Source organism: Carassius gibelio, chromosome A9 (assembly GCF_023724105.1).
Source record: "Carassius gibelio isolate Cgi1373 ecotype wild population from Czech Republic chromosome A9, carGib1.2-hapl.c, whole genome shotgun sequence".
Taxonomy (NCBI): domain Eukaryota; kingdom Metazoa; phylum Chordata; class Actinopteri; order Cypriniformes; family Cyprinidae; genus Carassius; species Carassius gibelio.
Window position 1 is genome coordinate 6,014,931 of NC_068379.1, and position 26,870 is coordinate 6,041,800.

Genomic DNA, 26,870 nt, shown 5'->3' on the forward strand with positions numbered 1-26,870 from the left:
TCAGCATCATAACTCCAGTCTTCAGTGTCACGTGATCCTTCAGAAATCGTAGTATGCGGATTTGCTGCTCAAATAACATTTCTTATTTTTAGCAATGTTGAAAACAGCCGTGCTACTTAATATTTTTATGAAAACTGAAAACTTTTTCAGTGTTTTTTTTAATGAATAGAAAGCATTTATTTGGAACCAAAATCTTGTATTTACTCTTTATACTTACTTTTAATGCATCTTGCTGTATAAAAGTATTAATTTCTTTAGAAATCATCCCGACCCCAAACTTTTCAACTGAAAGAAACTGGTGTAAATGTTCACAACTTATTCTCCAGAAATGATCAAAAATGTTCTTTGTTAAAGAATATAGTTTATGATTACAGCATTTGTTTTATGGATTTTAAAACGATGAATTTTTTCTGGAAATCCAGTGGCTTGACATGCTAATATCCATCTGAAACTATTTTAAACAGAATTTTTGTAATTATTCTTTAATTATAAATATTTGGTAATTATTTTATGCTGAGCTTACACGTAGATCATATTACTTGAGGGACTACATGGAACATATATACATGCATATATACTTGTGCGTGTATATATATATATATATATATATATATATATATATATATATATATATATATATATATATATATATATATATATATATATATATATATATATATATAAATAAAAGTTAGTTTGGACAGCTAGAAACTAGACTATTGGAGTGCAGATATCTGTGTGGTGCCAATGCTATTTATACATACCAGTGTAAAATGGTGCTACTGTTTATTTCTTTACTGTGTATTAAACTGGGAAACAAGCAACACAACTGCGCAAAATCAGATGTCTTTCCTGCTCTTTGCTGCTGAATGTCTTTCAGCTCATCAGATGGACTGAGGTTTCTCTCGTCTGACAGGATGTGCTGGTTCTGTTCTCTCTGTGCTGTGACTCCTTGCTTCCTGCAGTTTCTCTTCTCATCTGTCTCACTGTCTCTCTGTCTCTCCCCCTCTGCTCCTCTCAGGTGCGCAAATTTGTGGCCAAGGACAGCGCAGGGCTGCGCGTGCGTAGTCACCCTTCTCTGCAGAGCGAACAGATAGGCATAGTCCAAGTCAATGGCACCATCACATTCATTGACGAGGTAAACCGGACTAGAATACGGCCAGACTGTTCTGAATTAAACTCCTTTTCTGACTTCTCTTTCTTTCATCTGTGAACATAGTTATGAATGATTAATTAATGCTGTGTTTTAAAACGAAAGGCTTTTAAAACATTTTCTGCAACTCTTTCAAATGCTTTCAAATTGACTTTGATTTGGTCGGAAGCATTTATTTGCCTATCCTTTGCTTCATTCACATGCAGGAGACTCTGAGGCTGTAGTTCAATCTCAAACAGATAATATCTATCCCAGCCAATTTCTAAAAAGCCCATTGCTGCATGCCAAACACTCATAGCTCCTATTAGACCCATGTTTCACATCTGCAGTGCTGTCGGTTGCTCTGAAGACCCTTTCACATGACATCTACAGCCTTACCATGGAGCCGTGGCTCAACCGTTTGTCATTGACCTTTCAAAGCACTCCTGATTGGAAAAACTGCATGATGTTTGCTTGACAGGACAAGCTATGTATATATTACAAAAACACATAGCAGTCAAAATTTTGGACACACTTATTTTTTATTTTAAAGAATACTTTGTGTATTTATCTTATTAGTTACATTATTATCTTTTAATAGCTGCTATTTATTGTTTTTATATTTATATACACTATTGTTCATAAGTTTGGTCAATAAGATGTTTTTAGGTTTGTAGAAATCTCTTGTTCTGCATTCATTTGATTAAAAATATAGTAAAAACAGTAATATTGTAAAATATTTTTATATATTTTACAAATGTAATTTATTCCTGTGATCAAAGCTGACTTTGCCGCATTAATACTCCAGTCTGCAGTGTCACATGATCCTTCAGAAATCATTCTGATATGATGATTTGCTGCTCAAGAAACATTTCTTATTATTATCAGTTGAAAATAGTTCAAATGCTGCTTAATATTTTTGTGGAAACTGATAAGTTTTTTTCAGGATTCTTTGAGTAGAAAACAGCATTTATTTGAAATAAAAATCTTTAATATCTTTGATCCATTTTGATCAATTTAGTGCATTCTTGTTGAATAAAAGTATTAATATCTTACTGTAATTTCTTAATAATTAAATCTTACTGACCCCAGACTTTTGAATGGTATTGTAATGTCTAATACGTATTTGGATCTGTGTTTAATGCTTAAAATTAGCACTAAAGTTACTTTTTCGGAACGCATAGTAAGGAAATGTTTGTAGTTTTTTTATCTATTTGTGTCCAAACTTTTGAGTGGTAGTGTAAACTTCCTGCTGTTTTGTTAAGTGGCAAACTTGTAGAAGTTACCCTTTGATGACACTGCAGCGTTTTTTCACATGCTCAGAGTGGCACATGTAGGGCTGGGTATCAACTTCTATACTTTTTAGGCACCAACTGGATTGCCTTGATACCATCACGTTTCGAAAAATGTCTTGTCGTTCGGTACCAAATTTCGATACCCAAGGGGTTATTCTCATCAAAGTCAGTGAGCCAATAAGACTGCAGAATGTGCGATGTATACATAAATCAGTGATTGGCTCTCGTGAGGCTTCCAGGAAAACGTGTTTTCACTTTAAATGTGTTTAATAGCTTTATTTTTCATCCCTGTAAATGTTTTTCTGGAAGTGTAATGCAGGTTCATCATCGGAAACAGGGTGGTTTATGAACGCGTAATATGATGAATACAATAAGCAGCTTCTTCCGAGTCAGAACAGCGTTCACGGAAGAGAAAACGCATTCAGACAGCGCTGGAAGCAGCTAATGCTCATCAGATCGTGTAAATCAGTGGAAAGTGAATAGAAATGATGGCTTTGTGTAAACTATGTGTTTTTGAGGTAATGTAATCTTGTTAGACTGGATATAAGCCCTATAAGTCTATTTAAAGTATGTTCTGCGTGTCTGTGTTAATGAATGGTGCAGAAGCGCATCTTCGTTTATTACACATACGGAAACGCGCGTGATGCTCGCAGTGATTTCGGCGTCTTTCCTCTCACTAAACGAGGATATGAACACATGAACAACATCTCCAGAACTGCACTGAGAGTCACTTCATGAGCATTTGACCGTTTAATTTGAGTATAACTAGCGTCACATCACATCATAGACTGTAGTTTCACATAAGCAGAACTGTAAAGGTAAACCCGTCAAAATAAAAGTATTTGCCAAAAATCTATTACTATTGTTCAGCAGAATGTGCATAGCCTACTACTACTACTACTATTAAAATGAAACGAACATATTTTAAAGTATATCACACAACATTTATTCCATGTATTATTTTTAATAGTAAATCCCCTTTGTTTACCAAAAAAAAAAGGTTTGCTTAATTTTCAATAATTAAGAGAAATTAAATGAATATTTTATGCCTTCATTTGATAACCAGACAAATGTAAATACACAGAATTTCAGAGGGGAAAAAACATTTCACGTAAGGCTATTTTAAGAAAAAAAAAATAAGTTGTTTTTATGCATTTAAATAATTACACAGGCTAAAACACAGAATTAGGTAACAATAAAACATATAGTGAAGAAAAAAATAAAACATTTCATAGGGCCCTAAACATGTAATATTTGGCATATTTGTTTTTGCAGTAGTTTTGGCGGGTTATTTTTCCTATAAAGATATCGAGATATATATCGTATATCGAGAGATAGCAAAATATATCGATATATATTTTTTGCTCCATATCGCCCAGCCCTAGGAACCAGTGTCGAAGTCAAGGTATCAGTATCGAACATTTCTGAATGATACCCAGCCCTAGGCACATGACGCTTGTGCTGAGCATGTTGAAGCCTCAACATGAGACCCATGAACAGGTCCTGTTGTTCCCTGCTGGCAACCACCAATAACACATACATAAATCTTCAAACTGTGTACATGATGCATCTCATTTTCCGACATCCTCTATAAATTCAATTGGTTGGCGCTATGCATTAACACGATTGGCTCTGCAGCCTCGGAGGCTCGTGCAAGGGCCGTGTTAGCAGTTACAGGAGGGCATGGCTCCGCTCTGTTGCTTGTTTCCCATAGATCCACAATGATGATGGTGTCTGGCTCAGACTGAATGATGAGACAGTTAAGAAGTATGTTCCCAACATGAATGGGTACACTGAAGCCTGGTGCCTCTCTTTTAACCAGCATCTGGGTAGAAGCCTCCTGGTCCCTGTCGACGTAAGTAAAAGGCCTCCCCCTTCATAGATTAGCCAGAGCTCCTACTCTCCTCATTTGGGGACGGGGTTTATAAGTGCCAGCTTAACTACAGCCATGTTTAGGCTTGTTTGGCTCTTTATGAACCAGTGAATAATGGGCATCTAATGACCCTCTCCCAAATGTCTACAAGCATGCTGTGTCAGTTACTTCGAGAGACCAACAACATGTGTCTTTGCATGTGTTAGGGCTACTGTGTAGTTTAGTTTGGGCACGATCACTCGTAGACCAGGATGGAAAGTGTTAAGGGTTGGGTGCATGTTGCCAGTCCCTTGTCTTAATAACTCCTGGTTGAAAGACACTAACTCGTGCACATTGTTTTGTGGGGCTGCATGATTATGACAAAGTTTATAATTTATTGATTATATTTTATTTTAAACGCATTTATTACGATTGATGGATAGTGTTCACATTAAATATTACATTCCTTGTCAAGAAAATAATTGCTCTTCTGTTAGTTTTTGATTGCTTCTGTTGTCCTCATTCGTAAGTAGCTTTAGATAAAAGCGTCTGCCAAATGACAATGTAAATCGAGGGCAAAAATCTGTGCAAAAGTTATGAAGTGTATTCCAGCATGTTTTAGGTTTTACGTCATCTACATTGCAACGTCATGATTATTTTTGATTTGCTTCTACAGCTTTTTTTTTTTTGAGTGTCAGGTCATGTTTCTTCAGTAACAGAAATAAAACACAAAGCAGACTTGGAGACTCCAATGTGAGAACAAGGTGACAGCTTCAGGAAATTCTTTCATTGGCGCTTCATGATTCGTTTATTGCGCAGCTGTAATCGTAATCTGTGTTATTAATCGTGCAGCCCTATTGTGGTGTTACTCATCATATGTGGTGTGAAAAATAGCCCTTGTGTGATAATGAGTATCAGTGTTCAAAGCTGTGCTGTTTCCTGGTCATGACAGTATAGACGGATGAGCTGCTTCAGTGCGGCCCAATGAAAACTTGAATCTCTTCACATAACACATCTGAAATAATCGACATTCATGAACAGACAAAGATTCATCTGCACAATTAGGCTTTTTCAACAATCGGTTTAAAAGTGGTTGATCTGTTGAAATTTCTCACCCTAAATTAGCTGTCGGGGTCCCGCAACTTTGATGAGGTTCTGCCACGAAACAAGCCTAGTCCTAACCCAAAGCCTTGATTCTGAGAGTATAATTACTTGAAAATGGCGTCTAGGCTCCCAGTAGGAACAGCATGACACACCACCAATCTTTTTTGGAAGATTTATGCGTCTTCATATTTCTTATGTGACTTATCTTTCATTTGCCATGTTTTGATGGGATTTAAATTGTGCTGCAGTTGGAGCATTTGCGATCACAGTCTTCTTGTTTGGTTTACTAGACCTTTTTCTCAGCCTTTAAATTCTTCTCTGACTGACTCGTGAAGAAAACTATAATCCATCTCTTCCAAAAAAAAAAGACCGTACCATCTGCGTTTCTAATTGAAGGTGATTCCCAACCGTGTTTTGACTTGCTTATAATCTGTTGCTTAGAATATCTTTAGTGCTAGCCAAGGAGTCAGGCATATCGACTTTTTGTCTTGGACGACCTTATCTTGTTTTCCCCAGGTGAGTTGTCAGAAGATGAGATGTGTGTAGCTTGGCTGCTGCTTTGCTTTTCACCAGTGATTTTTGGAGAATCATCAGAGTTGCATGTTTAATTTTGTAAATTGTGCGAGTGAAACAAAATATTTCATTATCGTTTCCTTGTATGCACAATGTTTTCAGTTACACGTTTTAAATGTGTTATAAGAACCTAATGATCATTACATTACATTTATGTTAATCTTGGGTAAAGCTTCTTGCGTTTTCATGTCTTAGTTCACTATTAAAACAATTGAAAGTCAGTTGCATGAGGATTTAAAGGAATAGTTTACCCACAAAAATAAATGTTCGTATTTACTCACTTTCATCTCATTTTAATTTTGTATGCTGTTTTCTCCTATGGAACACAAAAGGTGAATTTATTTTTAGCGCACTTTTATGACCGTTAATATTGACTACATCTGTTAAACTCAGAAAAATAATTTAGACATATAATTTTGATGATGTTAATGACGTCAAACCATATATGGAAAAGATTCTTCAAAATTTTCCTTTTGTGTTCCATTGTAAAAAAAAAAAAAGAAAGAATATATTGCATAATAATAATAATAATAATAATAATAATAATAATAATAATAATAATTGGATTTTTTGGGGGGGGAGTATTCCTTTAACAAAAATCTGAATGTGAATGCATGTTTTTTTTTTCTCACACAAAGTCAAAAAGATTGTTTTGTCAGTTTATGTACAGCATGTCTGTATAGTAGTAGTCAACGGAGCACACTTTTCTACGTGTGTGTTATAATGATCTTCATCCCACAACCTACAGTAATGATGAGATGATCTTTGTAAAGATTGTCTTGTTTGTATGTTGAAGCAGTATTGTTGATGTAAGCAGGTAATTCTTGCTGTTGGCAAATTATGTTAGTGTTATTTTCTTTTTCATCATATCGGACATCCTTTTTGTCATTGACCCTAAAATGAAGACTAATTTTCTACTTATCCCAAATAGATTGAATATTTTAAGAACATAATTTTAGAGTGTACCACTTGCTTTCAAATTCAATTAACAAGTGTCCTTTGGTTTTGCAGGAGGGCAGGTCAAATTTGGATGATTATGGAAAGGAGACCAGTGGCCGCCCTTCCCATGACGCCAATGTTGGTGACCTGGGCGCAGGCCAGGGTGGCGGACCGGGTCTTTATAAGGTAGTGAAGACCGGACCTTCGGGTCACAACATCAGAAGCTGCCCAAACCTTAGAGGTATCCCCATTGGAATGTTAGTTCTGGGGAACAAAGTCAAGGCGGTAGGCGAGGTATGGACTCCCAACTGTGTTACTGTGGCTGCCAATTAATGATTAATTAGCCAGATTTCTTGCTAATTCTCCAGTTTCTGTAACACAAATTCTTCATTCGCGTCTTCTGATAGAGGCCATATGTGCTATGGCTCTGGCGTGGGTGTGTTGTTGTTCTGTACACATTATTAAAGCCCCTTCTCAAGAACCACCAAGCATGGCTTCAGCTTTTGCACAGTAACAGTGCACTATAATCTGGCATGCTCTGTAGGAAAATCTGTGTGATGTGATGAGGAATAAATATTCCTAATTACCTATTAACAGTGATGACGGAAAAAAAATCTTGAAGTCATCTCAGTTTCCACTTTCTAAACACCAGGGTTGAGCAAAATTAAGAATTTGTTCCTTTTCAATTCAAGTTTTTGTATTTGAATTGAATTAGGATGTGGAACGGGAATTCGAAACGGTATTACAGGAAAAGATACATGTGGAATTAAGAGCTGAATTGGTCAAGCACATGTTTTGGAACAAAACATAATTGCGTAATTTCTGATTAATTATGCCTATTTATTATAAAAGTCATGTTATTTATATGTTACATTGTTATTTTATAATATATTCTAATTTCAATACTAGAGATACCATATTATATTATATTATAGTACATTATATTATATTATATTATATTATAATTTCTCTACTGCAGATACCTTGTTATATTATATTATATTATATTATATTATATTATATTATGTTATGTTATATTATATTATATTATATTATATTATATTATATTATATTATATTATAATTTCTGTACTGTAGAAACTCTGGTATAATATTATATTATATTATATTATTTCTGTACTGTAGATTAGGGATGGGTACCGAAACATGGTATTAAACTGGCCCTGGGGCTAAATTATGAAAGACCGTAGTATCAGTAAGATCTGACATTATCGGTTCTGCTTTCGGTACTGGAGGGAAAAAAATTAATTTACTATGTATTTTTGCTTAATAATGTTATCGTGCACATTTTATCTCACCGAACATTTCTAATGTGCGATCATATTAAGATGTTTGTCTGTGAGATCTGCGAGATCTCTCATGCGCGCCGCGGAGGCTGTCTGTCAGTCACACACACACACACACACACCACAACGAGCGCAGCGCAGCACACACACGGGTAAGGGGCTGTTCACATATCGCGTCTTTTGCGAGCTCAAGTTCATTATTTCAAATGTAACGGAAGTGACGCGCAAGCGGTGCGACGAGCTCGTTCTCTCCAGGCGTGTCCGCACCGCATCGAGTTAAAAACATCTAAACTTTTTCAGAATGCCGCAAGCGCACCGCAGGTCATGTAGCTTCTTCACCTTTTCCGTAACAACGTTGAAAGCTCAGCCAAGATGAAGGAACAGCTGATAGCTGTATGTGGATTTTTTTATTAATTTAGTAGCAGAGCTACTGCAAGCAGTTTTTAGTGCTGCAAATCCATTCATCCATTGCTGAAATTTCTGCGTCTTCATGGAGAGAGCAGGTCATGGTTCATGGTTGCTTAGTAACGGCAGACTCCTCAGGAGCGCAAGTGCCTGAAGGCTTTGGGGAAAAAAAATCAGAAAGCAGCGCTCCTAGAGTTTTCCACGCGTTTTTAGACGTGATATGTGAACGGCCCCTTACAGTATGAAAACTCCTGCTTAATACAAAGAGTGACGATGGCGGAGAGAGCAAAACGTTCCAAAGTGTGGTTATACCGTTAAAGTACCGGACCGTTAAGCAGTATCGGTAAGAGTAGTAATACCGTTAAAACCTTTATGATACCCATCCCTACTGTAGATACCCTGGTATATTATATTATATTATATTATATTATATTATATTATATTATATTATATTATATTATATTATATTATAACTTCTGTACTGAAGAAACTATAGTATATTATATTATCATTTCAATACTGTAGAGGCTCTAGTAAATTATATTATATTAACTAAAGATAGCATTTCAAACATTATTAATATTATGTAGTATTTTTATGTAATTCATACTACAAATTATTCAAAATACTTAAATTAATATGCATTTTCTTTAAATCGTATTTCATGATAATTCTACTTAAATTCAAATGACAATTTTGCATCCTGTTTTATGGTTGAATTCAAATTCAGGAGTGAAATGGAAGTTCTGAATGGTGCACAGCTCTGGTGATCACCTGTTTGATGGCGTTTGAACGGTCTCCATGTGTGATGAATGATGGAGGGCTGGACTTTGCCTCTTTCTTCTCTCAGTAGAGGGTGTGGTGTGTCATGCTGTCCTCAGACACTCTCCCAACTTACACAAATACTGCTATTCTTCTCACAAATCAAGTCAAATGTCTCCCGTTTCAATGCAGAAATCCTAAAAAATGGAATGGTACAGCATGTATTTTTCACATTTCTAAAAGCGCCGTTATTTTAGCATCTCCGCTGAGTTTTGTTTGCTAGTCAGATGTGCTCCTCTGGATTGATGTGGGGTCAGGTGTGTGTGTGTGTGTGAGAGAGAGAGAGCGCGAGAGATGAGGTAAATGAAGCTGTGTCTGTATCAGGTGATTAACCCGGAGGGCACCTGGGTTCAGCTGGATAAGAACAGTGTGGTGGAGTTCTGTGAGAGCGATGATGGGGAGGCCTGGTCTCTGGCCCGAGACAGAGGGGGAAACCAGTACCTGCGTCACGACGAAGGTAGTGCAAACACACTCCTCTCACTTCCCAAAAAAAAAGTGCACTTAATTGTATTGAATGTGCACTTTTAATGTACTTGTATTTAAAAAATAAAAATAAAAAAAAACAATTATACATTAATGAAATAACAGGCCACTTAAGTATACTTTAAAAGAGACTGTTCCTTTAAACAGGAAACCAGTAATGTGAAAGAGCATTCATAAACCATACGTTGAAATACAGCTGGCTGTTAGTTACTGATGACTATTATTATTAATGCTTTTTGTTTCTCTCTGGAACAGAGCAAGTGATTTTGGAGCATGGAGCGCAGACCCCTCCTCCCAGCCCCTTCTCAGTCCAGACGTTTAACAGGGGTGTGGGCGGCTCCGGGGCGCAGGGCTTTGACTACGGCATCAACAACAAAGGTGAGAGGAAAGATCCCGGAGAGGTGGAAATAAAATGTGATTTATTACTGAGTGACAGTAACACCTTTTTTATATGATTATATAAAAATCATATAAAAAATATGGTATCTTGGTAGTTTGATTCATGATGTTAAACATTACAAAATTGATGCCAATCCAACAGTGGTAGAATAGCCAGCTATACAAGATTTGTTTGTTGTATTCATATTTTAATAACTGTGATTCCTTTATGTTCCTTAAAACCTTTTAGGTTAAATGTGGACCATAATTCTTGTTTTTTTTTCTTTCTTTTCTTTTTTTTTTTCTTTTCTTTCATACATACAGTACCGTTCAAACATTTGGGATTGGTCATATTTTTTATGTTTTTGAAAGAAGTGTCTTATGTCAAACACAGTAAAACAGGAGTACTGAGAAACATTATTACTTGAAATAATACTTATGATAATTACAATTCAAAATAAATTATTTAAATAGTAATTCAAATGTCATGCTATTTAATATATTTGAAATGAAATGTATTTTTGTGATGGCAAAGTTGAATTTTCAGCAGCTATCTTTCTAATTAATGCTGAAAACAGTTGTGCTGCTTATTTTCGTGGAAACTTTGATGCATTTTTTTAAGGATTCTTTGAGTATTGAAAAGAACAGTTTTATTCTAAGTGTCTTTGCTGTCCCTTTAAATTTAATGCATCCTTGCTGAATAAAAGTATTAATTTCTTTCAAAAAAAAAGAAAAAAAAAAAATCTTGCTGATCCCAAATGCTAGTGAATACTGTACATGTGATGATCTTTTAAATTCCTTATCCAGTAATTACAAAAACAGGGAAAGTCTTGGAAACTTCATGAAGCCCTGGATATAGTGGATATCAAAACACTGTCTTCTATTAATTTAAAGTGCTGTATGAGCCCTAATTAATAAGCAAACAATCATTTGTCTTAATTCAGCTCTGTGCATGCTGTGATCTGTGTGTCTTGGCTGTCGTCTGTGGTGTGTGAAGGCATCATTGTGTGCATGGGCAAGACTCTGTGTGCTGCAGCTGGGTCTTACCCAATTATTGTCCACTGGCTCTCACCATACTGTTCTCATGCACCGCTGCTTAGTGGCGTTACCCATAGACCGCTGTCCGATGGGTCCTTCATCTCCTCTTATACTTAGATATAGTCTATCTGAATAAAAAAAGACCCTTGACATAACTATGGTGCCTCACTAAATGCTTCTTGACTAAAAGTCGACACGAGGTCAATATTAACCTTAGAATTGCTCAATATTCCAAAGAAAGAAAAAAAAAGAAGCAATATCTTGCTCTTTCTCTAAAAAGACTTAGCATTTGGCCAGTGTCACCTAGGAGGTCCAGGTTATCTTTCTAAATTCCTGCCAGTATTTGCAAATAATAAAAATGCAGTCATTTGATAATGTTACAGTGATAGCACTAAACAAATAAGGTTAAGAAATAAGAATGATAATAAATACATCTATTGGGATACCTCGACCTGTTCTCTAGGGTGAACCTGACCTTAAACAGTCAAAATGTCTTCTCAGAATTCACTGCAAACAATGCTACATGTACCATTCTCATATGAAATGCCTACTTTTTATGATTCAAACAGTTTCTGAGATCAAATCAGTTCCTCCCCTCTCTTTTCCCCTTAATAACTTGTCAGACATCATTGCATTAGAGAAGTCTTTTCATGTTGACTTTACCAACTCAATCAGAATATAAGTTTTCAGTAATGTCAGGATACCTGTTAGGTTAATATTAAAATGTTAAATGTTTGATGCAATTAAAAAATAAAAACCTGACAGAATTTCCATGAGTTGCACTATAAAAGGGATGAAAGCAGAGCATTGGCTTTGTCTGCCAATGTGTTCAGACCTGGGGTTTCATGAAAACATGAAAACCTGACCTACGGCTCCCCCGCCCATTCCTTACTCCCCTCACGTTGGTTCAGCTGACCCACTCACACACCCCATTATTTCCAGTGAGCGTGTTTGTGTGGGGCGTTAAACTGACTAGCGTTTTGTATGGCTCCTTTTAAGGATCATATAAGCAACAGCACTCCCATTGTCTTCCGCATTGCAGGTGACCGGCTGAGTGCCATGCTGAATTCCATTCAGTCTGGGCCTTTCCTCCCAGCTCCTTCCATATTTGAGCAAGCTGCCAAACCTCCCTCTTCCCTTGTCCACAGCCCATTTGTGTTTGGACAATCCCTTTCCCAGCAGCCTCAACTGCATCCACAGCTTCCGAGTAAGTCTGTCTGTCTGTAAGGTAGTGGCGGTGCTTGCTTGCACAGGTGCTGCTTGTTCTTTTCTCAAGCGCTTATTTGTTTAGCATCCCATAGGTTGTGTTGAGATCCGTTTAGGCTTATTTCCCCTGCTTTTCTGTCGGCGTCCACCCGCTTGCTTTCTGTGTTTGAATTGGGTTTTTTTTTTTTTTCTCGTCTCATTTTAACTTCAATGACATTTAAGTTCCTCTTCTGTGTTTCTATTGTAGCTACTAACAGTGTGTGTTTCATGTCAATGTACAGTGCTTAATTTGATCATTCATTAGCTAAACAGTTAACAAGAGGTCCAGGAATCTGTCCACCCAATCAAAACCTTGCAGTGCTTAACCATTGCATCCCCCAGTGTAATCCATGATCCATAGGTCTGCAGAACAAAAAATGCATTCAGGTTATTTGGATATTTTAGGAGCAAGTGTCACAATATTTTCCACAGTCAAAATACTCTGAATCTGCATTTCAGATTCATTACAGTTCCTCAGATTTTGTTCTCACTCTTCTACCACCCTCTTTGCACTGGTTGATGCCCAGTTTTGTTTTAGTCTTGTGCCTGCTTCGACCAGTCTCTGTCTCTCTCCCAGTGTCTGTCCTTCTACTTGTTGCTTTTTCTCTTCATAAATCTTTCCAAGTACCTAGATGCTCATCTGGCCCTGTTTACTCTTAGTGTTAACATCCATCGTGGGTGATCTAATCACCAGTAACAGGGCTTAAATGGTGTTGCATGTATTTTTGACTGTCAATTTGAAAGTAGTCAAAAGTAGTTAGAAACACACCACACTGTGCTGGTTGTGTTAATACTAATGCATTCCAGACAACACCATCCACCTACTGAACTGCTAGTACTTCATTGCACAAAAACAAGGGGTTTTAAATTTTAAACTACCTGTGTAATTTGTACATGTATAAGAAAAGGATAACATTTTATTTTAAAAATCATACGTCTACATGAACAAGACTTCACAGAACTTTTCTCGTGAAGCTCAGATAATCTAAAATGCTCAGTTAATGTTGGAGCTTCACTGAAATATTGAGCATTTCATCTAAAACCATTTTTGGGGTGAGATTAAAACTTTTTAAAAGTATTTCTAGAAGCAAAAACAAAAAAAAATTGTGATGCTGCCTTAGAATTAGAACAGGATTCAAAATTAAAATTATACTTGTACTCACAAAATCTTTAACCCCCTCCCCTTGAAAACAAAGTGGTTACAGACCACTTTGAAATGCATGTAAATACCAGATGTAAACTGTGATTTCTCAGTGGTCCATTTGAGATTAGATCACCCAAGACGATTTTTAATATCAAGTGCAAACGGGGCCCTTTTTCAGAGTCCTTTTTTCCTCATACAATCCTTTTTCCACTCTCCATTGTTCATTGGCTTTCACTTTCTTTCTCATTCTCTGATGGTTTTCCTTAGTTCAATCCTTATTGCTTACTTTCCTTGCCACTGTTTTCCGCTGTAGATGCTTCATCACGCAGCCTTGCTTCACGTGAGCGTGTGCACAAAAGCAGTGCGACCGGCCCTGGTACCGCTCTCTCATCTCTTGTTCTAAGACAAAAGGGTGGGTAATGCATGTCTTCTCCTGGGAGCACCCTGGAGACTCACTACAGGGAGGGGTTTCTAGTCATCCTCTCTTCCACAGTCCATTTATTTCGCCTCTTAGGCATGGCAACAGAGTATGTAGTGGTTTGGAATATACCTGGGGACAGGTTTACAAGCTTGACAAAACGTTTTATCTGACCTGGGTGCTTTCCATTTGCATCAATATCTATACATTTGCTACTTTAAAGGGATAGTTCTCCCAAAATGTATAATTCTGACATTAATTTCTCTCATATTGTTCAAGACTCGTATGCTCTCTGATCCTCCAATAGACAGCAAGGGTACTACCACTACCAAGGTCCAGAAACTAAGTTCTTTTGAGCATAAAATATGTTCTCGTAGCTTTGTAAAATTACGGTTGAACCCCTTATGTCACATGAATAATTTTACAGATCTCCTTGCTACGTTTCTGGACCTTGACCATGGTAGTACATTTGCTGTCTATGGGAGGGTCAGAGAGCTCGGGATGCATCAAAAATAACTTTATTTGTGTTAAAGAAATGAACTGAGGTCTTATGGGTTTGGAACAACACGAGGGTGAGTAATTAATGAAAGAATTTTCATTTTTGGGCAAACTATCCCTTTAAAGTCATATGAATACTTCAATTCTTATGTAAATAAATGTTGGTCAGCTAATTTAAATGTAAGCTCATTCTTGGATTTCAGTCAATTCTTTTAGATGTCATTTTAACTTCTATTGTTTTACATTTTTATTTTTTAAGTTCCTCTTATGTTGTAAATACATTTTTCCCTTACATTTTCAGTTGTCATTTTTACTGTCTTGTTTTTTTAATTATTATTGTTGTTATTCTTAAGTATGTGAAAAGGCCTGACAAGTATTTTTGGAGTGCCTCCTGTACAAACGAGTTGCTGAGTTGCACTTTGGTAACTGATGGTGTGTTACGATACACAGGTGACAGGGATAACATGGCCAGTCGGTCTATGTCTCCAGGCAGCAAGCATCGTCAAGAGAGTCGATCCTCCAAAACAGACAGTCATTCTAGCCGATCTGTTGACCAGTTGAAGAGCAAGAACAATGAGAGTCTGTCTGCCAGCGAGGCCCTTATTTTCAAATCAGACACCGGCAAACTGCGGTCTGACTCTCACAGCCGCTCACATTCCCCTAACCACAACACTCTACAAGCCCTGAAAGCTGATGGCCGAACCCCAGGCCTTAGGGCTGAGTCTCCAAACTCGTGCTCCCGTTCCTCCTCACCCAAACAGAAAACCATAAATTCGGGCAGATCTAGCCCTTCCAGCAACAATTCCCCACGTTCTTCCTCTCCTCATGATAAGAACCTGCCCTCTAAAGTTAGTCCTTCTTCTAAAGCTCACCTGGACCCTCCACGTGAGAGATCTAAATCTGATTCTTATACGCTAGACCCTGACACTCTTAGAAAGAAGAAGGTTCCTCTCATGGAACCTCTGAGGGGCAGGTCTACGTCTCCCAAGCCAAAAATTTCACCCAAAGAGAGCAAAGGAGGAAGCAGCAATGCAGAGAACCGAGCCCCATCTCCTCATGTAGTTCAGGAAAATCTCCATAGTGAAGTGGTGGAGGTGTGTAGGTCCAGCACCTTGCTATCCAACGATGAAGTCAATGATGAGAATGCAGAGTTGCACAATGCTGAAGAGGGCTCCTCCAAGGTCCACTTTAGTATCGGAAAAGCCCCTGTAAAGGAGGAACTTGAAAGTCGTTCTTCACCCAAAGTCAGCCGTAAAACCTCCAGCAGACATGTGAGACCCAAAAAAGACAAATCGGGACCACTCTTTAAGGGTGAAAACGTGCGTCCCACTGAACCCGCCAAGCAGGCCATGTCGCCCTCTGTTGCAGAATGTGCCCGTGCTGTTTTTGCTGCCTTCCTGTGGCATGAGGGCATAGTGCATGATGCCATGGCATGTTCTTCCTTCCTCAAGTTCAACCCTGAGCTGACCAAAGAACATGCACCCATCCGCAATTCTCTCGGCTGTCAGCAGGGTTTTGAGGAGAAGGAGAGCAAACTGAAGAACCGCCACTCTCTGGAGATCTCCTCGGCACTCAACATGTTCAACATATCACCACATGGCCCGGACATTTCCAAGATGGGTAGCATCAACAAGAACAAGGTTCTGTCCATGCTAAAAGAGCCACCCTTGCCCGAGAAGTGCGAGGATGGAAAAAGTGATGTGGTCTCCTATGAGATGACCAGCCACTCTTCTGTGAGGTCTAAGTCCATCTTGCCTCTCACCCTCCAGCACCTAGTAGCCTTCTGGGAGGACATATCCATGGCTACCATAAAAGCGGCTTCACAGAATATGATCTTCCCCAGTCCGGGGTCCAGTGCTATCCTTAAAAAGAAGGAGAATGAAAAGGACAGCAAGAAGACCAAGAAAGAGAAGAAGAAGAAGGAGAAAGCGGAGGTTCGCCCCAGGGGGAACCTTTTTGGGGAGATGGCGCAGTTAGCTATGGGAGGCCCAGAGAAGGATACCATCTGTGAGCTGTGTGGAGAGTCTCACCCATACCCTGTTACCTACCACATGAGACAGGCCCACCCAGGTACAGTGCCGTCAATTCTTGGGTCTTACTCCATTCTGATTTATTCAGAGCAGTTCAAAGTTTATACAGTCCAATAGATGAAGCATATCATCAGTTCTCCGTATTGTGTTCTTTCAGGCTGTGGGCGGTATGCTGGAGGTCAGGGCTATAACAGTATTGGTCACTTTTGTGGAGGCTGGGCTGGTAATTGTGGAGATGGTGGGATTGGAGGAAGCACCTGGTACTTGGTGTGTGATCGTTGTAGAGAGAAGTACCTGAGAGATAAACAAACAGCTGCCAGAGAAAAGGTATACCTGTCATGACCAATGTAGGGAGATGCATAATATTTGTAGATATCGCATGTCTAAAACAGTGTATAATTCTTTCTTGGGTCCGACCCTGTGGTTCTTGGATCAGGTTAAGCAGTCAAGGAAGAAACCTCTCCAGGTGAAAACCCCACGGGCTCTGCCCACGATGGAGGCCCACCAGGTGATCCGTGCCAATGCACTCTACCTGCTGTCTCTGAGCAGTGCTGCTGAGCCAAGTCTACTTTGCCATCACCCACCTAAACCCTTCCACGCATATCTGCCCAGCCTCAAAGAGGGTGTGTCTGAGGAACTACCCAACAAGACGGGCTGCCTCTATCTGCAAACGCTAGCCCGGTAAATACCTTGTGTTCACCTTGATCACTATGGGCTGCATTGTTGAAGTAGTTCAGTGTTTTGGATATTTCATGGAGTCTTTCTCAATGACCTTTTCGCAGCCAACACACTGAGAACTTTGGGGTCTATCAAGATGACAACCTGTTTCAGGATGAGATGCGTTACCTGCGTTCAACGTCAGTTCCTGCTCCCTACATCTCAGTCACTCCAGACGCCTGCCCCAATGTTTTTGAAGAGCCAGGAAGTAACATGAAGTCCATGCCCCCAAGGTACTCTATTAAGCTTCCCACCTCCCAAAGTACTGTGTCCTATGAACATTTTATGTTATGATATGCTTATTATGTCTTTATGATGTCTTTGTTCCTTTAGTTTGGAAACAAGTCCAATCACAGACAGTGACACAGCCAAGCGGACAGTATTCCAGCGCTCCTATTCAGTGGTTGCCTCAGAGTATGATAAGCAGCACTCATCCTCCCCAGCACGGGTCAAAGCAGTACCGAGACGCAGGGTACACAGCGGAGATGCAGGTAATGTTGTCACTTTGTACAACACCGTTACAAATGTCTAATTAATTAAGCTAACTGTTGCAATAATGACAGTGCCAGTACAGAATTTTACTATTGTGATAATTTACAATTCAAAAGTTGAGTTAAAAATTTTAAGTGTGAGTTAATTTCTACTGATCTTTACAGAAGTTGGGTCATCTCTGCTGCGTCACCCTTCTCCTGAGTTGTCTCGACTGATCTCAGCCCATGGCTCTCTCAGCAAGGGTGAAAGGAACTTCCAGTGGCCTGTGCTGGCATTTGTTATCCAGCATCATGATCTAGAGGGTCTGGAGGTGGCTATGAAGCATGCACTCCGCAAATCAGCCTGCAGGGTGTTTGCCATGGAGGTCAGCGGTGTTCTCTCAGACATTCTCTCTTTCGTTCCCCCTCTTCTTGTCCCAAATTGTACAGTCATAAGCCCTATTCGGACGGGACTAGTTTTACAGGGGGTCGTTAGAGAAATCTGCGTTTCACAGACGTACTTGGTGATTTTAATCCCGTCCGAATCTGCCACGTCTGTGTTTTTCTCACACAACCTCTGTGATAATTCCAGAGCAAATTACCTACCGTTTTTCAGCAAACTCAGTGATCCTCTGAGAAAACTAATCCCGTCCGAATGCGAATGTCTGTGATTGCAGGTGATATTTTATTTCACAACGCGTTTCCTTGTGTGTTTTGGCCAACGTGAATTACCGTAGATGCTCCTACCACGCAAATGTTTGATAGATTTGCTTAGCGCCCAATAAATAATAATAAAAAAATAATACAAATAATAAAATCAAGAGCAAGATCGCGTAAACTGTTAATACCGGTTATTGTAATATCAGCATAAGGTAAGATAACTCACGTTCATTTATGTACTCAGTTACATTATGTTTTAATTACATTTAATTAAAAAAAGGAAAACAAGTTAAACTTAAGGAACCACACATTAACATGGTTTTGTTATACTAGCCATTTAGTATTTATTGTGTAATAATACTAAGGCAATCATTCTGAATGAATGCAATGCACGCATACAGAGCGCGTGATCTCTGTGACGCCCAGATCCACAAATCAGACCCTCCCACCTCTGTAAAAAACACGGAGATGTTAGTCCCGTCCGAATTGGTACATGAAAATCAAAGACGTCAGGTGGTAAGAATCGAAACTCAAACGTAGTTTAGAAAACTAGTCCCGTCCGAATAGTGCTATAGACCGACATTGTTGAATATGAACTATGATTTAACTGTGGGTTTCCAGGATCATGAAAAAACCTGAAAACTTTCAAAATTGGATATGGGAATTTCAAAACAGTGATTATGTCTGGAAAAGTATATTTATACAGTCTATGGAAAATTATATTGTAATAATAAATATAGTAAATAAGTATTTTAACATATATTACAGCGTTTTTTTTTTGTTTTTCTTTAAATTATTTTTAATGAATGCAGTCACTGCAAAGACATGTATTTAAAATCATTATCCAATCATCACAATTGACTAGAGAAGTAATGTAAATTTAGTCAGAAGTAGTTCTGGGAACTCTTAACAAACCTTTTGTTCTTCATTTCCTTCTCAGGCTTTTAATTGGCTGCTGTGTAATGTTACCCAAACCTGCTCCCTCCATGATATCCTGTGGCACTTTGTGGCGTCTCTGACTCCGTCTCCCTTTGAGACGGAAGATGAGGAGGATGAAGAGAACAAAGGGAACAAGGAGAACCTCGAGCAGGTGTGGCCTTACGACAGCACACCTAATGGTTTTTAATAAGTCACTATTCACTTGAGATGAACAGGTTTTTCTGACATGGGACAGTTTTCGTCTTTTCTTGCAGGAGAAGGATCTAGGTGTCTGTGAGCACCCTCTGTCTGACATTCTCATTGCAGGCGAGGCGGCTCACCCGCTGCCCCACACCTTCCACCGTCTGCTCCAGACCATCTCTGACCTCATGATGTCACTTCCCAGTGGAAGCTCACTTCAGCAGATGGCCCTCAGGTATCGTTCGCCTGTTCACAGAGACACCATTAGCAATCTAGTAACCACATACTGCAATTACAACACCCGCTCAACCTACATTGTCTTCAGTAATGTATAAATCTAGTATTTGTTTGGCTGTTTCACTAGATGTTGGAGTCTTAAATTCAAGCAATCAGATCATCAGTTCCTGCACCAGAGTAACGTGTTTCACCACATCAACAACATCCTGTCCAAATCAGATGATGGGGACAGTGAGGAGAGTTTTAACATCAGCGTACAGTCGGGATACGAAGCGATTAGTCAGGTGGGAAACTTTCCATTAACTTCATCTGTGTTGATTGACAAGACTTTCTTTCCTGGTGCTTTTACATGTATGCATTTGGCAGAAGCTTTTACCTAAATTGGTCTACATTGCAATGAAGGTATACCTTTTACATGCACTGCAGGAACTTTGTGTGGTGACCTGTCTGAAAGATCTGACCAGCGTGGTAGACATTAAAACGTCCAGCCGACCAGCCATGATTGGCAGCCTGACTGATGGCTCCACCGAGACGTTCTGGGAGTCCGGAGATGAAGATAAGAACAAGACAAAGAGCATCACTATCAGCTGCGTCAAAGGCATCAATGCGACATATGTCTCTGTCCATGTCGACAACTCTCGTGACATTGGAGTGAGTTTGCGTGTGTTCTCTGTTTTTCTGTCCATTCTTAGTATATCAATAGCACTCTGTGTTTTGGCCAGCTGTTAATTCGGTATACATTTTATAAAGTGTTTAAAGTGCATAAGGCCTATATAACCTTCAAACCTTCAGATACGACATTTTGTCTGACAATTTTCTAGTTTGAATGAATTGTTTTGTAATATTTTTGTATTTATGCATGCATCTGTAAACAGCTAGTGATTTATATAACCTGTGCTTTGTGTTCTGTCAGAATAAAGTCACGTCAATGATATTCCTTTGTGGGAAGGCTGTGGAAGATCTCTGCAGAATCAAACAGGTGGGACTTCTATCAAAAAGTGAATGTTTTTACAATTTGGTGCACCCTTTTATCTATACTTCTGCATATAACATTAATTAAGTTTGAAAAAGGCAGTACACTCATAGTCCTGAAGTCCAAGAGCTACTAGGCAACAACCAAAATGCTTATGAAAGCATGTCTGCATGGAAATCACCAGCTCAGCCTGGGGTCCCTCAAGGCCTCCAGGGTCCTTTCACTGAATGGATGTTTTGTTGTCTCAGATTGACTTAGACTCGAGGCACATGGGCTGGGTGACCAGTGAGCTGCCTGGAGGAGACCATCATGTGATCAAGATCGAGCTTAAGGGTCCTGAGAACACGCTTAGGGTACGGCAGGTCAAAGTGCTTGGCTGGAAGGAGGGCGAGAGCATCAAGATTGCCGGGCAGATATCAGCGAGTGTAACTCAGCAGAAGAACTGCGAGGCTGAGACACTGCGTGTCTTCCGCCTCATTACATCACAGGTAAACAAGCTCAAAGGCACAAACCGCAGTAAGGCTGCATCATCAGTGTCAGTACCAACATACATCAAACGCTGCAGTGTAAAACACTCGTCCACAGGTACTGTTTAAAGCAAGGCTAAAGTCATTTTTATGTGTTTGTGTAGGTGTTTGGAAAACTCATTTGTGGTGATGCAGAACCAACACCAGAACAAGAAGAGAAGAACCTGCTCTCCTCACCCGAGGGTGAAGACAAGGTCAGTACCAGAATCCCTTGTGTTTGGTGGCCTGTTACAACAACCATTGCTCAATGCCATATCATATTATGCTGAAGCATAAGATGAAGTTGTTCAAATTATGTTCTAAATGTTTTGTCTTTAGGCAACATCTGATGCAGACTTGAAGGAGCACATGGTTGGCATTATTTTCAGCAGGAGCAAACTGACCAACCTTCAGAAACAGGTAACACCATCGAAACTACTCTCAGCTCTCTATTAAATAAAGCCAGCTTGTGATAGAAGTGTTGATTATGAATACATTTGAATACGTACCAATACATTATGTACATTATGAATACGTACCAATACATTTCCCCAAAAAGGTAAAATGAATGAATAGTGAATGTATGAATACCAAAGATGCATGACCACCAGTATGTTTGGAAAAAAAAGCATAGCAAGTTTTCTAGGGCTAAATATAATATTTTATAACAATTAGATATTCATAACCAGCCATTATCCAGAAATAATGTTTAAAGGTTACCATTTTGGTAATTCTTACCTAAAGCTCCTATTTTGGATTAAAACACATCATATTTGAACTGATAGTCACACATGGTCAATTCACCAAAGTTCATTTATTTCAACGCAACCTCAGATTGGGTAAAACTAATTCTGCATATGCTTATGGTTTGAACACCACATTGTTGTTTGTTTTGGAAATAGTGAAAAGGTCATTTAACACCAATCCGCTAATAAATCAATTCGCTTTTTCAGTTGGTAGATGATTTTGGATAAATTAGCTTTGAAAGCATAAGATCCCACCATCCCTGCAAATCAGTCTCCAAAGCCACGCCTCCTCTGACACACATGAACACACACAGCAGACCAGAGTCTATCTAGAAACATGATGAGAGATGGGGTTGGTGGAGAGTTGAATGCAAATCTGTCAGATTACCTCATGTTGCATTCACCATTAAAAAAATATTACAAAACAAAGCATATAATATTACAATAACACCTTCCATTCTCACTCAGTCTGCATTAATGTAATGGAACACAGACCGAAGGTTGCGATTGGATGAACCTTTTATGGTCCTACTTTCAACCAGCATACCCCGCCTTTAAGTCATGACCTATCAAATACTGTTTCTTTGTCCAAGCCTCTTTAGGAATTCTCAATTCAGAATCTCAACAGTTGTTTATGAGTATTGTTTATTTATAGCACATATTTAAACCAAGATAAAAACAATGTTAACACTACAGTAGGGCTTGGATAAACAATTATTTTTTAAACGATTAATCTAGCAATTATTTTTTCGATGCATGGATTAATCTAACGATTAATTTTTTCAGACCGATTCGATTTCGATTATCTCCCCATTAATTGACAACTAACAATTTATACATGTTGATTTACATATTTGAATGAAAAAACACGAATTCCTTAACATTGCAATATATGTTTACTGCTTTTAAAATTACAAAATAAAAGACTGACTAAGAATGCATTACTTTGCACTTGTATAGAGATAGCATTCAATGAAACCTTGAAGCCTTGAAAACACATAGCTTACTGAAACAAGCTTACTGAACACATAGGGCCTAGCTTACTGAAAAAAAGTTCTTCTTTCAGATGAAAATAACAACAACTTGATGTCTAGCATTCAGTAAAAAAGGTCACCCAAAATACTTGTTTAGAGCAATTGAAAGAATACAGTAACCAATGTAAACTTGAGGGCTTTAAGCTAATACAGAGAGTGCTTTTCCAAAAAAAAAAAAAAAACTTAACAGTGGGCGCCAGCAGCCTGTCATGGAGAAAAAAAAAAATCTCCTGATGCTCCAAGTGAAACTTTGGCGTTCCGCCCTTTTTCTATCTTGTCTGATGATTTTGGTTAATATGCACGAGGGAGAGAGAGAGAGAGAGAGAGAGAGAGAGCAAGACAGCGCTCGTGTTGTTTGAAGACTGTGAGTGCGGGCACAGCCGGGGCTCTCTCTCGTACGCGCTCTGTCAGGCGCAGCAGTCTTTCTACATCACTCACCGATCAAATAAGGCTTTGACAGCCCCCCCCAAAAAAAAGATCAATGCAGAAAAACCCCTGGATTGGTTATATAACGTTGGACAGAATGTTGATCTGGCCATCGCGTATATTCAGCGATATATTCTGTTCCCAAGTCTCTATAAATTGCTTCTCTTAAAATGCCAGTTACGCCACACCTGACTGTTTGCCTCCTCAGGTATGTGCCCATATCGTCCAGGCCATCCGTATGGAGGCCACGCGAGTGCGGGAGGAATGGGAGCACGCCATTTCCAGCAAGGAGAACGCCAACTCTCAGCCCAGTGACGACGACGCCTCCTCTGATGCGTACTGCTTTGAGCTGTTGTCTATGGTGCTGGCCTTGAGTGGATCTAACGTTGGGCGGCAGTACCTGGCCCAGCAGCTCACCCTACTGCAGGACCTCTTCTCCCTCCTTCACACCGCCTCGCCACGCGTCCAGAGACAGGTTTGTGAACGCATCGACAACTAGAATCAGAATCTAGAATCAGGATCTGGAAAGCAACACTGTTCTTGCCATGCAGGTGACGTCTCTGCTCAGACGCGTTCTTCCTGAGGTCACTCCCATGCGTCTGGCCAGCGTCATCGGCGTGAAGGCTCTACCGCCAGCAGACATCAGTGATATCATCCACTCCACAGAGAAGAGCGACTGGAGCAAGCTGGGCATTTTGGATATGTTTCTGGGCTGCATCGCAAAGGCCCTCACTGTGCAGCTCAAGGCCAAGGGCACTACTATAGTTGGCACAGCTGGCACTGCTGCAGGCAAAGGGGTCACTACAGTCACCCTGCCCATGGTCTTCAACTCAAGGTCAGCTTGTTCGCATTGTGTCATTGTGAAAATGACACGACCATGCATCACATTTGCTGAATGGAATCCATTACTTGTTTTTTTAGTAATTTAGGAGTGTTGATTCCAAAATCACAAAATACGTGCATTTCATAGCATTTTTGCTTTCGACAACCATTTGTAAGGTGAAGATGTCCCTGCCAGAAAAACATGCCAAAAAGACATGATTCTAAGCTTCCTCTGAGCCAGATTCATATTATTAATTTAAATCTCAGCTGATCTGAAGGCTTGAATCCTCATTTTATCCACTTATTTGCAGATTTTAAATTCAATTATACATTTTAAATACTACTATTTATCATTCAAAACTTTTGTTATTTTAGTGCAGTAAAGTAAAGCTAAAATATAAATATATGGGTCAAAGATAGAAAGGGGTTTTCAAGCATTAAAACACATTTAATGAAGCTTTTTTTTAATTTCTGTAGTTTAGAATATCCCGTTTAATTTTTTTGGTCATTTTTATCACTTTTTTTTTCTTAAATGCGGAGTCTGAAATGATCTTATTAAGGGTCTAAAATGAACTTTAAGGGAATATATATATTTAACTTTCCATTGATCTTTCTGTCTGTTTGTGCAGCTACATACGGCGAGGAGTCAGTCACTGGTGGATGAAGGGCTCCACTCCTCCTCAGATCGCTGAGATTATCATTAAACTTGTCAAAGACATGGCTGCTGTGAGTAATGATGCCTCATCTAATAATAAACTCCATTTTTGCCTCGACAATATGCATGGATTCGCTGTTCAGCTTCATGTCTGCAGATGTGTTTTAATGAATTTATAGAAATGTTCCTCCATCATTTAAGTGTCTTTTTACCCCAGGGCCACCTCTCGGATGCCTGGTCCAGGGTGACTAAGAATGCTATTGCTGAGACCATCATTGCGCTCACTAAGATGGAAGAGGAGCATCGCTGTCCAGTGCGCTGCATCGCCACCACTCGGGTACGCTTCATCTGTCACAACTGAACGTTTGCCAACTAGGCCAGTATTACTCGGGATCCTTCAGCTGGAGGATCAGGGGCGATCGATGGGTGGGGTTTACCATGTCATGTGATCTTATACAGCTCAGCAGCAGAATGAAATGAAACATCAACTGATTGCTTTTAGGCTCCTACAGTCATGGAGTCATGTGTACATATTGAATTTAAATTTCAAATTGTTCTGCTTCCTCTCGTCAGCTGTGGCTCGCATTGGCCTCTCTGTGTGTGCTGGATCAGGACCACGTTGACCGACTGTCTTCAGGTCGCTGGATGGGCAAAGATGGGCAGCAGAAGCAGATGGTACGGCACAATGGGTCTGATAGATACAAAGCAGAATCAGTGCAAAGGCACATGAAGTCCTTCTGCCGAGATTGAGCTCTTTACCTCTTTAATTTACAGCCCATGTGTGATAACCATGATGATGGGGAGACGGCGGCCATCATTCTGTGTAATGCTTGTGGAAACCTGTGCACCGACTGCGACCGCTTCCTCCATCTCCACCGCCGCACACGGACCCACCAGAGACAGGTGAACCTGAATGCCCAAACACATCAAATCACCTAATTACGGTCCGGTTGTCCGTTTGACATCATGTTAAAAATAAACACAGGGGGCAGAGTTAATATAATAAATGCTGCTTTAAAAAAAAAAATGGTACCGAGATTATTATGGTAGATCATAAAAATATAAGATTTATGTTCTACAGTCATGTTTTGTGCTTCTAGAAAAGTTAATAAAATTACGATGGGAAATAATTATGTGGAGTTTGAATTAGAAAAAGAATAATTTTAAGTTTTTTCACAACACACTCCCTGGTTTATGCGCAGGTCTTTAAGGAGGAGGAAGAGGCCATTAAGGTGGACCTACACGAAGGCTGTGGGAGAACCAAACTCTTTTGGCTCATGGCGTTGGCTGATTCTAAGACCATGAAGGCCATGGTGGAGTTCCGCGAGCACACAGGTGACTTCCTCCGTTCATTATAGTGTTAATAATATACAGAGAAGAGAAGAGGGGGAAGTGGACATGTTTGTCCATATAAACCCTTCTGTTCATTTTTATCAATACAGTATTTTCCCCTCTAAATTTTTTTTATTTAATTTTTAGAGCTTTATTTTTCAAAACATCAAGAAATTGGAGCAGTACACTAGAAACACCAAGATGATTGGTTCAGTTCCCAGGGAACGCAAGAACTGAACAAATGTGTCCCTGCAAGTCATCAAATGCATAAATGTCCATTTAATTCTAAGTCAGAACAGTTATGCCAAATCAAAAATGTATATACAAAATTAGCTGCAAGCAATGTGCAAGATATTAAAACACAACTCATTTTCTGCAGTATTTTAATATATATTTCATATCTCTTACTGTAGATTTTTAAATATTGCCTTTTGGGTTTTTGGAAGTGTTTTCTTCCTACTCAGTGTTTTCACTGATTTTTATTTTTTGGTTCATTTAATATTAATTCCTA

The 26,870-nt window shown here is 39.2% G+C and overlaps 1 protein-coding gene across 17 annotated transcripts in view; it reads left to right on the forward strand.

The window, feature by feature from the left end:
• LOC128019527 (E3 ubiquitin-protein ligase MYCBP2) overlaps nucleotides 1–26,870 on the forward strand; it is an 87,407-nt gene that overhangs the window by 56,909 nt on the left and 3,628 nt on the right. For 4 of the 17 annotated variants that reach the window (XM_052605549.1, XM_052605554.1, XM_052605551.1 and 1 more), the window contains 28 exons: nucleotides 1,022–1,138; nucleotides 4,142–4,282; nucleotides 6,968–7,189; nucleotides 9,753–9,885; nucleotides 10,167–10,289; nucleotides 12,370–12,534; nucleotides 14,030–14,128; nucleotides 15,083–16,702; nucleotides 16,820–16,989; nucleotides 17,099–17,343; nucleotides 17,445–17,612; nucleotides 17,713–17,870; nucleotides 18,036–18,235; nucleotides 19,450–19,599; nucleotides 19,703–19,863; nucleotides 19,993–20,149; nucleotides 20,292–20,516; nucleotides 20,779–20,844; nucleotides 21,087–21,326; nucleotides 21,470–21,559; nucleotides 21,684–21,764; nucleotides 23,759–24,025; nucleotides 24,102–24,385; nucleotides 25,002–25,098; nucleotides 25,245–25,364; nucleotides 25,601–25,702; nucleotides 25,802–25,930; nucleotides 26,230–26,362. In XM_052605549.1, the coding sequence (XP_052461509.1) occupies nucleotides 1,022–1,138; nucleotides 4,142–4,282; nucleotides 6,968–7,189; nucleotides 9,753–9,885; nucleotides 10,167–10,289; nucleotides 12,370–12,534; nucleotides 14,030–14,128; nucleotides 15,083–16,702; nucleotides 16,820–16,989; nucleotides 17,099–17,343; nucleotides 17,445–17,612; nucleotides 17,713–17,870; nucleotides 18,036–18,235; nucleotides 19,450–19,599; nucleotides 19,703–19,863; nucleotides 19,993–20,149; nucleotides 20,292–20,516; nucleotides 20,779–20,844; nucleotides 21,087–21,326; nucleotides 21,470–21,559; nucleotides 21,684–21,764; nucleotides 23,759–24,025; nucleotides 24,102–24,385; nucleotides 25,002–25,098; nucleotides 25,245–25,364; nucleotides 25,601–25,702; nucleotides 25,802–25,930; nucleotides 26,230–26,362 (5,863 nt within the window). The remainder of the gene's footprint in view (nucleotides 1–1,021; nucleotides 1,139–4,141; nucleotides 4,283–6,967; nucleotides 7,190–9,752; nucleotides 9,886–10,166; nucleotides 10,290–12,369; nucleotides 12,535–14,029; nucleotides 14,129–15,082; nucleotides 16,703–16,819; nucleotides 16,990–17,098; nucleotides 17,344–17,444; nucleotides 17,613–17,712; nucleotides 17,871–18,035; nucleotides 18,236–19,449; nucleotides 19,600–19,702; nucleotides 19,864–19,992; nucleotides 20,150–20,291; nucleotides 20,517–20,778; nucleotides 20,845–21,086; nucleotides 21,327–21,469; nucleotides 21,560–21,683; nucleotides 21,765–23,758; nucleotides 24,026–24,101; nucleotides 24,386–25,001; nucleotides 25,099–25,244; nucleotides 25,365–25,600; nucleotides 25,703–25,801; nucleotides 25,931–26,229; nucleotides 26,363–26,870) is intronic. The other 13 variants (XM_052605550.1, XM_052605556.1, XM_052605552.1 and 10 more) reach the window with 13 other exon arrangements.